Genomic DNA, 14,331 nt, shown 5'->3' on the forward strand with positions numbered 1-14,331 from the left:
GCATTTTTAAACCATTATTCTCCGTCATGTAAGACGTGAGCTCTCCAAACACCTCTCTGGGGCTCGGGCACCGAAAAAGGAAAAGGGTGTGATGGTGACGAAGCCACCGGCACCTCGCAGAAACGAGAGAGCGCCAGTTAAACGTAAAAAAAAAAGGGCGAGAGGTCAAAGTGTCACCGCTGTGATGATGTGAAAGGCGACGCGCAGTGATGGCGTTGCAGGGCCCTCTGTTTGTACTCCGCTGGCGCCGTACGTGCAAAAAGACGTGCGATTGAACTCGGTGGGTGGCGCGTGCCGAGCGGTTCCGTGCGCTACCAGCCCGCTGTGCTTATTTTCTGTTGCAGCGCAATAATCCCCACCGCCAGTTTTGCACCGGGAGAAAAAAACTGCCAATTAGCTGGATGTTTTTCTACGCATACAACTGATTTGGATTCCCTCCGTTCAGCATGTGCCAGCAGCAGTATCCAACAAACAAGGAAACTGAGGTTTTTTTGATTCATGTGAGTCAAACGTGCCTCTATGTGGAAGCCGGCGCCTGCCAGAAGAAAAAAATTTGATGGATGAAAATTGTTAAGAAAAACCAGACTCATAAGTGAGTGGATATAATGGGATACAATAAAGTGTCAGCATTGTGAGGTGATAAGTCAAAAATTAACGAGGCCAAGTTGGGATTATGAGATACCGAGAGAAAATGAGTCATAATTATGAGAAGCTGTGTCGAGGTCAAAATTATAAGAGGATGTCAAAAGAAAAAAAGTTTAAAAAGATGACTAGGAATCAGACCCAATCATAGTGATAATTGGGAAGATAATAAGGTCAAATGATGATGATAATAAAGTATATAAATAAGTCAATAAGTTTGACTAACAAGGATGTGATAGAAATAACGAGATGAAGCCTGCTTTATGAGATAATAGTAACAAATCTTGGCTTATTAAGCCAAAAAAAGATTATATATCAATATCATGAGAACATTTACTCTACTAATAAGTTACAGTTTGGACATAAAAACTCAAAAAACGACAGGGAAAATAAGACAAGTCTTTGAGAATCGGAGATAAAAACTAATTGAAAATGTGGACTCACACTGAAAAAATTCCTCAAATCATTCATCTTTACTTGGCAGTATTTGACTTGCGTATACCTGCCCGACCTCCGGCTAATCGAAACAGACAGATTTACACCACAGTGCCCATCAGCACATCAGCCCCACATAACCTCCGGCTGCCTGGACCATGCGCTTGTGCAGCAGGAGCGCTGACACGCTACGAGGAAGGAGAGGGTCCACATTCCTGACCTCTGCCATGGGTCCCCTTCCACCAAAAAGTTTGACCTTTGTCGGCCTTTTTGTCTATATAACGAGGGGAGGGGTGCTCGGCGTTGACAACGCGGAGGACACGGGGGTTTGAGGAGCGGCAGCTGTCTCAACATTAAGAATGTGCCAAACAATACCCAAAAAGTATTGCCACTTTTATGCAAACTTGGGATGAGCACAGGGTCAAAGGGGGAAGTCAACAGAGGGTGAAATTAAAAGATGATCATGACTGGGGGGGGGGGGGGACGACAGTGGGGAGCAATGCATTGATAAAAAACTTTTTTCTTTTATTATGAAAACAAAAGGTTCAAAAAAAGGTTGCATAAACTCCTCTTATGTCATTTTTCTTCTTCTCACATCTTCATGGGGGGGGGGGGGGGGGGGGGGTTGCTGTATATGTGGAGCAGTATATGGGGAAGGGGAAGGGTTAATCTGCAGCCGGGGGGGAAACCTGATGCTAATTAAGCCCGAGGAATGCCACAGACCGACGTTGTAGTTGCGGCAGGAGCCCTCCGGAGTGCGGGCCATGCGCGCGGGGAGGGCGGGAGCTGCGGCGCTGGTGCGTGAGTCCCGTGTTTTAATTTCTCTCTGACAGTCCGGGACGCGAAGTCTCGTCGCCGAAAATGTCCTGTCAGCAGCTCGGGTGCCAAGTGCGATGAAGTTTGGTTTTTTTGTAGTTGTGACAGAGGAAACTACATATCGCATCCCAGTGCACTTTTCTTTTTTTCCCTAAAGATTTTCTCCAGATTTATTTTCTTTTTACAATTCTGGAAGCTGAACTCGCCTCTTCCCTCCTTCTGCAGTGTTGAGAGGGATTTGATATCACCATGGTTTTACTCACACCGGTGCTGTTGCTGCTGCTGCTCTCCTGGGTGTCTCTGCGCAACAGCGCTGCCGCAGACTTTTGCCGCGGGACGCAGTGCCACGGCGGCGGCGGCGACCCGACGCCGTGCACCGGGGAGCACTGTCCGGGGGGCAGGTCCGCCTCCAGGCAGCCGCGGCACTTCCAGCCGACGACGCAGCAGCAGCAGCAGCAGCAGCAGGGGAGAGCCGGCAGCCAACAACACCACGCGTACCAGGGCGCGCCGAGAGCCGCGGTGCGCTCGGGTACGCAGCCACAGCGCGTCACCGGCACCGGCGGCGCACGGACGAGAGCGCCCGAGGCGCCACCCGCGGGATGCACCGACGCGGGCTGCGCCGCCCTCGCGCAACAATTGCAGCCCACCAACGACACCCGAGACTGTCGCGGCATCGAGTGCAGGCTGCCGCCCAGGATACGGCCGAGCAAAGCCCGAGCGAAGCCCTGCGCCGGGGAGGGGTGTCCGGCCGGTTCCGAGGAGAGCGTCGGCGTCTCCTCCTCCGCCTCCAGCCAGCTCCCCCCGGTCCATCTGTCCGACAGAGCCGCGCAGTTCCTGGGAGACTTCCCGGAGTTTGGATACGCTTCGTCGGAACTTGGCGGCGCGCCGCTGGGTGTCCAGCTCACATGCGACATCAAGCCAGGTCTGTTATCTCCATCACCACCGTGCGTCATCTCACATGTTTAACTGTTGTGTTTAGATGATCAAAGGCTGATTGACTTTTTTCCCCTTCTCAAATGTCCTGAGAGGAGACACAATTACGCACCAGCCAATTGAGGCAATTCTCCAAAATGAATTGACCACATGCACTTTAGTCCTAATTGACTCTGACCACATTTTCCCAGCTGTGATCAGAGACAGGGGGATTGTGTTCTGAAGGCAGAGGAAGACTCTGTTGACAGGAACAGAAACAAAATGATATCTGCAGAGCAGCTGAACTGGAAGAATGTCTCAAAGTCAATTGTCCAGAAAAGTTGGGTGTTCTTTGATGTCGGGCCCAGGTGCACACTGGGTGTTCACGCGTTGTTGCCAGCAGCTCGCTGGAATCAGACTTCTGAATCAGACTTAATCTCATTTAATCACTTCCTCCGATGGCGTGTTTAACAGCAAGCCCTCTTCCCCCGGCCTTCACTCTGCATTACTCTCATCTTCTATAGGTGAGAATGAAGTTCCCTCAGAGGATGCCCTCATTCTGCACCTCCAGCTGGCCAAGGGGCAGGAGAAGCTGGTGGAGGCCCTGCGCGCCCAGCAGGTGGTCATCCGCGACCTGCAGCAGAAGCTCGCCGACCAACAGGAGGCGCTGCTGACCCAGCAGCGCGAGATCCTGGAGCAGCAGCGGCGCATGTACGAGCAGATGGACGTGGTGAAGGCGCAGTACGGCCTCCTCTCGGACACGGTCAAGCAGGTCTCCTTCCAGGGCCTGCAGGGCGAGCTGCAGAGCTACTTCGAGAGCCACCTGGCGGGTCTGCAGAGCCAGGCGCGCAGCCACCTGCAAAAGTCCTACACCGTCCACAAGATGGACATGGACTCCAAGGTGATGGACGTGGTGGGGGAGGCCAGCGTCCCTCGACCTCTGCTGGGATGCCCGTCGCCCTGCGCGTCGGAGGAGTTCTGCGACTTCCAGCGGGAGCCGCCTCAGTGCCAGAAGTGCACCATGTGTCCACCGGGCTTCTTCCTCATCTCACAGTGCTCTCCGGCTGCAGACCGAATGTGCCAGGTACTGGTCTCCTTTGGAATGCTGATATCGGCATCAAATCAGATATCTGTGCTGTGTGGAAAAAAACCCCCAGTGTGAATAGGATTCAGTCCAAAGACCTCCAGATTGGGGGTTGAGGTTAATTGGAGAATCTAAATTGACCATAGATGTGAAATTGAGAGTGACTGGTTGTTTGTCTCTGTATATTGGAGATACGCTGGCGACCTGTCCAGGGTGAACCCCGCCTCTCACCCAGTGCGAGCTGGGACCCTTAAAGGATAAAGCGGTATAGATGATGGATGGATGCAAATTTAATCCTCATCTTTTTTTGGTAATCATAAAGTTAATTCTTGAGAGTTCTTGCGGTGATAAACACGAGCAGAAAAACATCTGCTATCTGCAGTTTCAGTGTACGTAAGCAAATTCATAGCTTTCCAAAATGATATGATGATAATATTCAAAATGCATTCACGGTGATAACAGAAATCTGCATGCGTTACAGGACAGGGACGAATGTCTCGAACTGCCAAACATTTGTGGGGAGCGAGTGAAGTGCCTGAACACGCCGGGTGAGTTTAAAACATTCGCTCGACGTGCTGATAATAATCAGCCGTTTATTCTGTGACCGTGGACGGATTGAATTGTAGATTTCCTTTTTTATTAAAGCAGGAAGAATGTTTTCACACCTTGGTTTCCTCCTCGCTCCCTTGCACAGGGGGGTTCAGGTGTCTGGGAGCGTCCGGGAGGGAAGCGGCGATGGGCATGTGCGGCCACGACTACTTCTACAACCAGGAGCTGCGGGAGTGCCAGGCCTGTTCGGACTGCGAGGGCGAGGCCGTCGCCGTCCCCTGCACGGCCGTCGGCGACGCGGTGTGCGGCTCGCTCGCCGAGAGCCGGCTCTCCCAGTCCTGGGCGGCGACCGTGGCCGTTCCCAGGACGTCCGGCGCCCACATCTTCCAGGGACTCCAGCTCAACATCCGCGGGAAGGAGGGCAGCGACTTGCTGTCCAACGAGGCGGGGACGGTGACCTTCCTGCAGCACGGCCTGGTGTGGCTGGATCACAACTTTGCCATCAAGCACAGCTGCCGGAACTTCCTCCAGCTGGGGATGAGGCTCAACGGCAGCCAGGAGGAGGAGGGCCGGGACCTCAGCGGCGTTCGCATCGAACAGCCGGACGGGAAGTACTTCCAGGGCGTCAGCGTCAGCAGCGGGGTGGAGGTCGAGCCCAATCACACCCTCAGCCTCCTGCTGAAGAGTCCGAATCAACACTGCAACCAGAGCAAGGACCTGCACATGTACGACGTCACCGCTCCCTCTTTGAGTTTGCTGTGGTTGTCGCACGATACCGGCGCGGTTGCCATGACAGCCCAGATGTCCCTGTTGGTCCACTACCAGACCAACTACCGGCCGACCTTCCGCATGACCTCGGTGTCCGACCCGTATATGATCAGCCTGACCCACGACAGCCGCGGCGTGCGCTTCAGGGAGAGCGGCGTGGTGAAGTTCGTCCTCCAGCAGGCGCTGTACTCCATGGGCCACACCTGCATTCGAGAGGGCTTCTCCCTGATCGCGTACACCAACCGCAACGGCACCGGCCAGGAGGCGATGCAGGCCTTCAAGACGGGCGTCAACTACAGGGACACCTCCATCACCCTCGCCGGCGCCGTGAGCGTGGACAGCGCGGACACGCTCAGCTTCGAGGTCACGTCTCCGTCCCAGTGCAACATCCGCTACTTCGGCGACAGCACCGGGATCAGCATGCTGAGCCTGATCTGGATTCCCTCGGCGGTGTCGTCGGCCCTGACCGCGACCGTGTCCCGCACCGGTCTCCCCTTCGGCGCGGTGAGGAATAAGCCGCTGTTGTTCCAGCAGATGGGCTCGGACTCGCCGCAGGTCCACTTGGCCCGCGCGGGCGAGCCGAACAGCCGGAAGAACTTCGTATTCCACGAGACGGGGACGGCGAGCGTGGCCCTCAACCTGAAGCTGATCCACTCCTGTAATATAGTAAAACTCACCCTGCAGCGGGTGGCGGGTCCAGCTCAGAGCGGGCAGGCGGGTCCTGTGGCTCAGCAGGTGTCTGGATACATGCCCGAGGGCAGCGAGCGGGCCAGCATCGGGCTGAGGGCCTCCTTTCAGGTGCAGAACGGCACGGCGGTGTACGTGACTCTGGACTGTATCCGTGGACGTGTGAACCAGATAACACACGAGGGAGGCACGAACATTTCCATCCTCTGGGTCGCAGTGTGATCTGTAGAAGCCTCGCGGAGCCTGAATGTCTGAATGTCACCGATACGTTTTGTGAGGTGGGGAAGAGGAAAAAAAAAAAGGACCGTTTTGCACAATATTGAATTGCAGAGCAGATTCAACATTTTTACCAAATCGAGGAAGAAAACCGTTTGAAGAAAAACGTATTCTTCCATTCTACGTATTTTGTCATATTATTGTTCACAACTTTTATTGTGAAATATTTTCTGTGTATGATTTAAATACCACAAGTACTGCTTTTGCTTGAAGTACTTCGGCTGGTTGAGCAGTGACCAATTCTTCATTGAATGTCTAAGTGTGTGTGTGTGTGTGTGTGTGTGTGTGTGTGAAGAAACACTTTAGCATGCCTACTTTTGCATATGTGTATGAGTCTTTTGATATGTATACGCTTCCATCCCTGAATATATTTAACATGCATACTTGTACGTAAACACATTTTAAGTATTATATCATTAGGAGTATTAAAAGCAGCAGTTTGGCATTTTGGGAAATACACTAATTCATTTCCTGGAGGAAAATGATGCCAAGTTCAGACTACAAAGTCGTTGGGTCGTCATTTGTCATGAAATAACAAAACACTAATGCAACGTAGTAAAACTTTCAGCGAGAAAGAGTTTCTGTACTTGAGGTTTTTTGATGATATTTATTTGCCTTTCATCCAACGGGACGTTTGTATTTACATTGTGGACATTACGGAGTGCGTATATTTGGTATATGAGTAGAGTGTTGATATACAAATACATGCGGTGATAGTCTTTGGACGAGTATAACAGTATTATGGAATGTGCAAACATCATTCTTTCTGCTTGTGAAGCGCTGCCCATGCGTAGCGCTCCTAACTGCCTTTGTGTGTGTTCTGTCCTCCGAACAATTAGGCACAATTAAGTGTTTTTCGGGAAGTTGGCAGTGGAAAATTCTTTGGCTCTATTCTCACTTCATTATGTTTCACGAATTTTATTCCCCCCCCCCCCCTGCACGTTTCTCGTGGAACGTCGAAGCATGTATTCCCCGTTCAACGCCCAAATAAAAAATCGACATAATAACAACCTGTGTTTTGCCAGAAGAAGACATTTCACTCTCTGTCTCGCTCACGGAAAAGAAGCCAACGTGCCTTGTTGGTCCGACTCTAAAGAAACGTCGACTTCAGGTCCAGTCTCAACGGTTTTCCACAACAATCATCACCGTATGACGAATGATTACCGTTTGAATATAACGTGCACCTAAAACTATTCCTGCCGGGCCACACCGCACAACCTCTCCTGTGGGCGTCGTTCCAATATCTCGACTGTGATTTCACAGTGGACTTCGCGCTGGGTGCCCGATTATTTTCCATTAAGTTTAAGGGCAAAAGTTTAACAGTCAGACGTTACCCCAGCGCGTTTAATTTCCAACATATTGAACCCATTCAAAAAAGCATCTCTCTTCTTTTCTTTTTTTTCAGCAGCAGCAGCGGGGGCCAAAAATGTGCAAGACATAATATCTGGAAAATCATTTCTCTCTCAATTGGTCTTAATCAAGTTCAAATGATCCTCCCATCCGCAGCCCAGAGGAGAGAGGCTTGAACGTGACAAAGGGCCTGCGGGTGTCTTGCTTTGCGAGAGACAATCAAATGTTTCTCGCCGGTTCTGCTCGAATTGGAAACAGGTGTTTCTTTCCCCCCCCCCCCCGGCGGAGCGGGACGCGACCAGATGTCTGACGCTTCAGATCAAACGAGGGCCGCGGCACACGGAGAAGTTTCAGACATCAGAGGGAGGAAGGGGGGACAGGGAAACAGAGCAGGGGAGGAAGAAAGAAAACTGAAGCCTTCGTCTTTAACGCTCCCCTCATCAACACGCGAATCCCGTCACGATCGCAGGGAGGATGAGGCCACAGACGCGGGAAACAAGAAAAGAGAAATGAGCTCTGCTGACGTCACTTCGTGTCGCCCGCCTGCAGCATCACGGCAGACGACGGCAGCGATGAGTTGGTGAAGCTGCAAAAAAGTCCCGGACAACATATCTGGCACCTGGGGGCAAGTATTTTTCCGCGGGAGGAGCGGCGGCGGCGGCGGCGGCTCGACGAGCCAGAAACGTGACACGCGGGGTTGTTGTCAGACAGGAACATATGGGGAATATGTCCGGGAACATTTGGTTCCACAGTTCCATAGTTTGCCTTTAACGTGTGAAGAGTCGGACGCGTTCACAACAACAACAACGTCCGGAGCATTCTGGGCAGAGCGTGTACGAGGCACTTTTGCAAAATGCAGTATCTTGGTTGTATGGTCATAGACACGCCCACTTTTCATCGACACGCCCACAAAATGTTCTGGTCATTTTTTATTCGTTAAAATAACTTACTGGCCCCAAATAAATCCTTCAAAGAACTTTGCTAAATTTCTTTGTAAATAACGAAGCAGTTCTTTACGACCGGTTTCACGGTTAAAACTTCAAATGAAAACAACAACATGGTTCTGGGGCATGTGGGGAATGTCGGCCCCGACCTTCTCCCCCCTCTCCGTTAGATCTGTGTTTGGTCTCCACCACCACAGGAAGCTATGTGGCTCTCAAGTTGCCAAATGCTCCGCTGTTAACTGCCATTTTTTGCTGGGGGAAGCAGTTGTTTTTTTGTTATGCTGTTTAGCTGAGTGCACAGGAAAACAGATGCTGTCTGCAACTGGAAAAAAAAAAACAGTTATTAGAACAACGGGAGTTAACCGAAAAATGTAAAAGTTGTAGGCCGCGGAAAAACCCCAAACAAAACAATGAGCCGACAGCCGCAGACTTCGGGTGACGATTCCCTCCGGGTTCATTTATCTGACATCGCTCTCACGTGAGCCATCAGCAGCTTTGAGAAGAGGAGCATTCTCGTCCTGCGACATGTGTTTGTCTTTCAGAAACGCACCATAAAAAATTAAAAAAATACATAATCCGATTCCACAGTCAACACAGAGTCAAAGCGTAACTTTTCGGAGCGGAGAGGCATCGCTCATCACCACAATGCATCTGTTGTGAGTTTATTTGCTTTCTGGGGATTTTGTGTGTGTGTGTGTGTGTGTGTGTGTATTTAGAGATCGCTCAAACAGTCAATGGCATGCGAGGACTCGGAGGTTCCTCTTACACAGCCGAACGCAACAACCCGCTCATCAACTACGTTGAACATTGCCTCTCTTCTAGTTTCCAAATCCAAAGGCGCACCCGCTCGTTCACGTCGACTGGGCGAATGCGACACGGTGTCGCGTTGATGGACGCCGGCGAGGCGGACACCTCTTCCCGGCCCAAACCTTGGCCCCAAGTCTGCTCCCATGTTGACTTAAAAAAGAACGAGAGAGGAAAAAAAAAAAGAAAGGACAGAGCCGGAGACGGGGCTTGCTTTAATCAGAAGCGGATGTTACTGTATGAAGAGCCCAGGCCTCTTGTCCACAGGGGAAACGTTTAGGCCGTGTGGTCAGGTTCGATGCCGCTGACCTCCACGCCCGGCTCCACGCTGGTGCTCCACACTGGATTTATGGAGTGTGAAGACAACTTTTAATGATGTGGATATTTTTTTTTTTTTGGTGAGATGGCGAGAATAAATCACATCAAATTGTCCAAACAGGGAAATTAAATCCATTCCACCAGTCAAGGTGTCTTCATCTTGGAGGTTGATTGACATTGATTTATCGACACCGAAAACCACGTCGGCGCAAAGTCTTGTTAGAGTTCTTTTCGTTGTACGTTTGCCGTGTTGTGCTCTCGATGGCCCGCGACGGAAGTCTTCGTCGCGCCGCGGTGCCAAGAACGCCAAACCGACGAAACGACTCCGAGTCTTTTTGTGGCCCAACGGAAGAGATAATTGCGTTGAAGAGGCTGAAGTATGAGGCTTGCGTCATTCAGCTGGTGCGATTCCAGGTGACGTTTGCTCCGGAGGGTTGTGTTTTCTTCACTTTCTCATTGGACCTGACAGAATGGGGAATTTTCCCCCCGTAATTTTGAATGTGCACCGTGGCTATTCTCCCACTCGTCGGTGACAGTTAACGTTCCAGCCCTTTCCAGACTCAGTGTAATTGTTGAAGCCTGGAGGTGAGCGACGCTCGCCAAATTACCCCCGGCCATCATGGAGGCTGCTGATCCCCCCCCCCCCCCCCGTCCAATCCAATCCGTCCAAGATGTTGTTCAGATATTTGACTTCAACCTCGGGGTGGCGCTGGACGCAAAGTCAGGGGATCAGCAGAGGCCAACAGGATTCAACCTCTGAGGACAAAGAATGTCTGCTGACAAGACGTTTGTCCAACTAGATCTTCACCACGGGACTTTTATTAATCGCGCCTGGCCTCGCAGTTTTGCGTCCCGTCTCTCCAACTGGCCTTCTCTCGGTGCCTCTGAGTTCTCCCCCGTCATCCGCCCTCGTCATCTGTCGCGCCCTCCTCCCCCTCCTCCGTCCATCTGCGCCGGTGTTCCTCTCCTCATTAGAGAGGTTACTGATGCGTGCGCGAATGAGCTGGCAGGCCGGCCTCGCCGCAGAGCGCAGAGCGGGACTTGTACTTGAACGGCCTGCGAAAAAAAGTTCTGGAGGCCCAACAAACAGGTGATGAGTTAGTGCACCGAAGAAGGGATACTCTAGAAAAGAAACTTGTTCAGCGCGAGAGCCAAAATTGCTTTCTGCGGAATATTTTGGCCCAGGAGCAGCATTGAAAATAATCATGCAGGACGTGCTCCGTGTCCCTTCTCGCAGACTTGGCAAGGTTTGCTGCACAGCTCCCTCCAGTAACTGGTAAATTCCCCTGATCACCAGGAATGCGGCATTTAATTTTCCTGTTCCTTTCGCTGACCTTAATCATTTCTGCGTCAAGGGCAATCTGAAACTCCGGAGCCGAAGGGATCAGTCAGTCGGGGCGTGGAAATAAATACCGGTGTGTGTGTGTGTGTGTGTGTGTGTGTGTGTGTGTGTGTGTGTGTGTGTGTGTGTGTGTGTGTGTGTGTGTGTGTGTGTGTGTGTGTGTGTGTGTGTGTGTGTGTAAAACACACACGCGTGTGTATGTACAAGGGGAGTGAGACCCGTCGTCTCGCTGTCTCCGCGAAGAGGCCATTTTAAAGCGCTGATGATGAATAATCGTTCGGCTGGAAGCGAGCGAGCGGGTCCCTCTGGTGTATATTTAAACGGCGGAGTGATGCTCCCTCACTCACATCGACTCCCCGGTGGTCGACGAGGTTAATTGCTTTTCTCCAGCAGGCGCTTACAGATTAACTATCTCAGTGAATGCATCCATACAAATGACTCTGCACATACCACAAATGGGGCGAGCTGAGGGTGTGTGTGTGTGTGTGTGTGTGTGTGTTGCAACAGAACAAAGTCTGCAGGCAGGGTGCACAGCCGAGGCCGAGGAGCCAATAAGTGTGGATAAGTGCTAACAAAGTGGTCTCCACGGAAAACGAGACAGATAGAGCCACGAAGTTATGAGCATCCTCGGGTGAAGTCGTCTTTAACGAAAGTATAATAATTGTTTATTATAGTTAAAGTACGAATGATGTGGCGGGAGAAAAAAATGGTTTTAGATGAAATTGTGGCTCTTTTGGTGCCCCTAGTGGTTGCAGGTGGTGTTACTGTTTGGTTCAACGACGGAAGATGTGGTAGAAATCTGCAATTTTTTAAAGTGTTGACATTGGATACAATAAATAAATAAGTGGAAAAACTAACCCCGAATCATCCTATATCAACATATTCCTTCCATGAAAGGATCAAAAACAAAAACCACGACTAGTGGCAGAGGTTCAATTTAAACCAGATACCCCAAATGAATTTGGAGGTTAAAACTGAAAGTAAGTGGCCTGCATACGAAATGTTGATGGTTAAACCAGCTGTGGAAAATATGAGTCAGAGTTGACCCAGTAAGTTAATCACACAACAATATGAGAGCAGTGAGAGTTAATTAAAAAAATGAAGTCACGGGCCATAAAACCAGAACAACACACTGACCTCATCGAGTCCATTGATAATTCATGGTGGGTTTTGTTTTGACTAGCAGCTTTAAAATTTCAGACGCCTCGTTCGTCTTTTGACCTCCTTAACCCCCCCAAAAATATCCAGGCATATAGCTGCAAACTCCAAAACAACAACAGAACAGACCGTTGCAACTTCTCCGGCTGTCAACCAAGCATGCGGCCCTCTCTCACGCCCCCAGAGTCAGAGTGAAACCAAACACTAACGGATGACCCAGCAGCGCCTGGGCTGGCACTGGAGGGCAGAGGCAGAGTTCAGGCAGAGTACGGCCCCCGGAGAGGACCGCGAGGTGAACGCCACCGATTCCGGCGCGCGCCAACATCTGGCTTGGCTTATTCGCCCGCACGCACGCACACACGCACGCACGCACGCACGCACGCACGCACGCACGCACGCACGCACGCACGCACGCAGGTCTGTTTTCAGGAAGACTTCAGTCGTTTATATGACCATGAGAATCCTTTCGGCCTCTCTGTCAGAATGCTTCGGCGAGCCAGCCGCCCTGATTTTACCATCTGCCGCTCCGCTCGTAAATCACCGCCAACGTTTGAGAGGGGGAGTGCAGCCTAACCTTGTTTTGCCTCAAACTTTATGACGTATTCGCTACAATTCGTCTCTGAGCGCGCGGCGTGTGTTTGGACGGAGGCGCTCCCCCCCTTCTTCTTTGTGTAATCACAAATGTGGGATCAGCGTGTTTGGGCCTTTTTCACCAGGCCCGTGATGTGCTCCACATGGTCGGGGCGGGGGGGGGGGGGGGGGGGGGGGGGGGGGTCGTCGCAGACACTGAGCAGATCGTCCAGGCGATGCTGCAGTGATGAACTGCCCACGGGGGAACATCTCTGATGGCCGATCAGAGGTCTCTGAGAAATGCCAGACCTGGTTGTTTAATCCATCCATCCATCGTCTACCGCTTTATCCATTTAAGGGTCGCGGGGGGGGGGGGGGGGGGGGCAATCCCAGCTGACATTGGGCGAGAGGCAGACGGACAACCATTCACTCTCACATTCACACCTACGGTCAATTCAGAGTCTCCAATGAACCTGACCCCATTCTGCATGTCTCTGGACTGTGGGAGGAAGCCGGAGAACCCGGAGAGAACCCACGCACACACGGGGGAGAACATGCAAACTCCACACAGAGAGGCCCCGGTTGGTTTGTCCCTTTTCTCCTGCTTCGCGTACATGTCCCAACGCTTGACATGTGCGATCGCAACAAGGCGAGAAAAGTCCTCGGTTAATCACCAACATATTGTCAAATTTGATGAACTCTGGAGTCGACTAGAACAAATAAGAGCAAAAACATAATATGAGCCACATGTGCAGATATCCATTTGGCTGGTGAAGAAGTTCACCCCTAAGAGCATCGTAACATGGAAGCCGTGACCTCAGAAATCAGTATAGCTGCACAGAAAAGAGCATTAGCTACAGATGTCGACCCGATTACATGCTGAAATGAACATGTACGTGGAGGCCCGGCAGCGAGAAGTCTGAAGAACCGCTCTTCCTCCGACCGTGGACATCCTGTTGCTGATTGATCAGGTGTTGGAGACTGATCAAGGCCCGGCGCTGGACACCGCGGTGTAAACACACCCGGGCGGCTGCATGCGTGGAAACAGTTCTCTGTGATTACACGACATATTTGCACTGTTAAAAGAAGGGGGGGAAAAAAATCACCCATTTCCTCCGAGCGCCTTCAGTCAGGGGGGGGCGGCTGATAGTGTGCTCCACAGATGTTTTAGAAAAAAACGAAAGTTTCACCTTCTTATCTGGGACTTTGGGTCGAGTCTTCGTCGGAGAGATGATGAATATATACTGTATCATTCGGAAATCGTTCAAATAGTTCACAAATCATTCTTTTTCCATCTTTCCTTCTTTAATTTGGATGTAGGGAAAATGTTTTTAAAAAAAATTACAACTATGAGAAGAGGATGGAAAATTTATTTTTGTTTGCCAACAATTTATTGCTGGGCAGGGTTTAAAATTACACTCCCTCTTGCTCCTTCATCCCCAAAATTGTGAGGCAGCAGTGCCACCTAGAGAGAAGATCATAATCTACCAGTGATGCTGTTAAAAATCCATACGTCATATTTTTCACTGGAGAGGCCCAGAAGGCAACTTTCATATTTGCAAAGCGATTAAGACCATGTCGGAGAACGGAGAATCTTTTTTATCACAGCATCTTGTTCTACTGCAATAGGCGGACATAACAATATAACAATATAAAATGAGTATGAACAGTGCAGA

At 50.9% G+C, this 14,331-nt stretch overlaps 1 protein-coding gene across 1 annotated transcript; it reads left to right on the forward strand.

Annotated features, from left to right (window-relative positions):
• The first annotated feature begins 1,701 nt into the window (after positions 1-1,701).
• On the forward strand, positions 1,702-6,888 carry nell3 (NELL (neural EGFL like) family member 3). Its single transcript, XM_035618653.2, has 5 exons — positions 1,702-1,874; positions 2,119-2,815; positions 3,330-3,889; positions 4,371-4,437; positions 4,584-6,888. The coding sequence occupies exons 2-5, from the start codon at positions 2,143-2,145 to the stop codon at positions 6,113-6,115; spliced, it is 2,832 nt and encodes a 943-aa protein (XP_035474546.2). The 5' UTR covers positions 1,702-1,874; positions 2,119-2,142; the 3' UTR covers positions 6,116-6,888.
• Positions 6,889-14,331: the final 7,443 nt, after the last annotated feature.

The sequence above is a fragment of the Scophthalmus maximus genome, chromosome 21, assembly GCF_022379125.1.
Source record: "Scophthalmus maximus strain ysfricsl-2021 chromosome 21, ASM2237912v1, whole genome shotgun sequence".
Lineage (NCBI taxonomy): Eukaryota > Metazoa > Chordata > Actinopteri > Pleuronectiformes > Scophthalmidae > Scophthalmus > Scophthalmus maximus.

Coding starts and splice junctions, on each gene's coding strand:
- nell3 (XM_035618653.2), top strand. CDS start 2,143: ATGGTTTTACTCACACCGGTGCTGTTGCTGCTGCTGCTCTCCTGGGTG. Junction 2,816..3,329: donor CACATGCGACATCAAGCCAG/GTCTGTTATCTC, acceptor CATCTTCTATAG/GTGAGAATGAAGTTCCCTCA. Junction 3,890..4,370: donor CTGCAGACCGAATGTGCCAG/GTACTGGTCTCC, acceptor CATGCGTTACAG/GACAGGGACGAATGTCTCGA.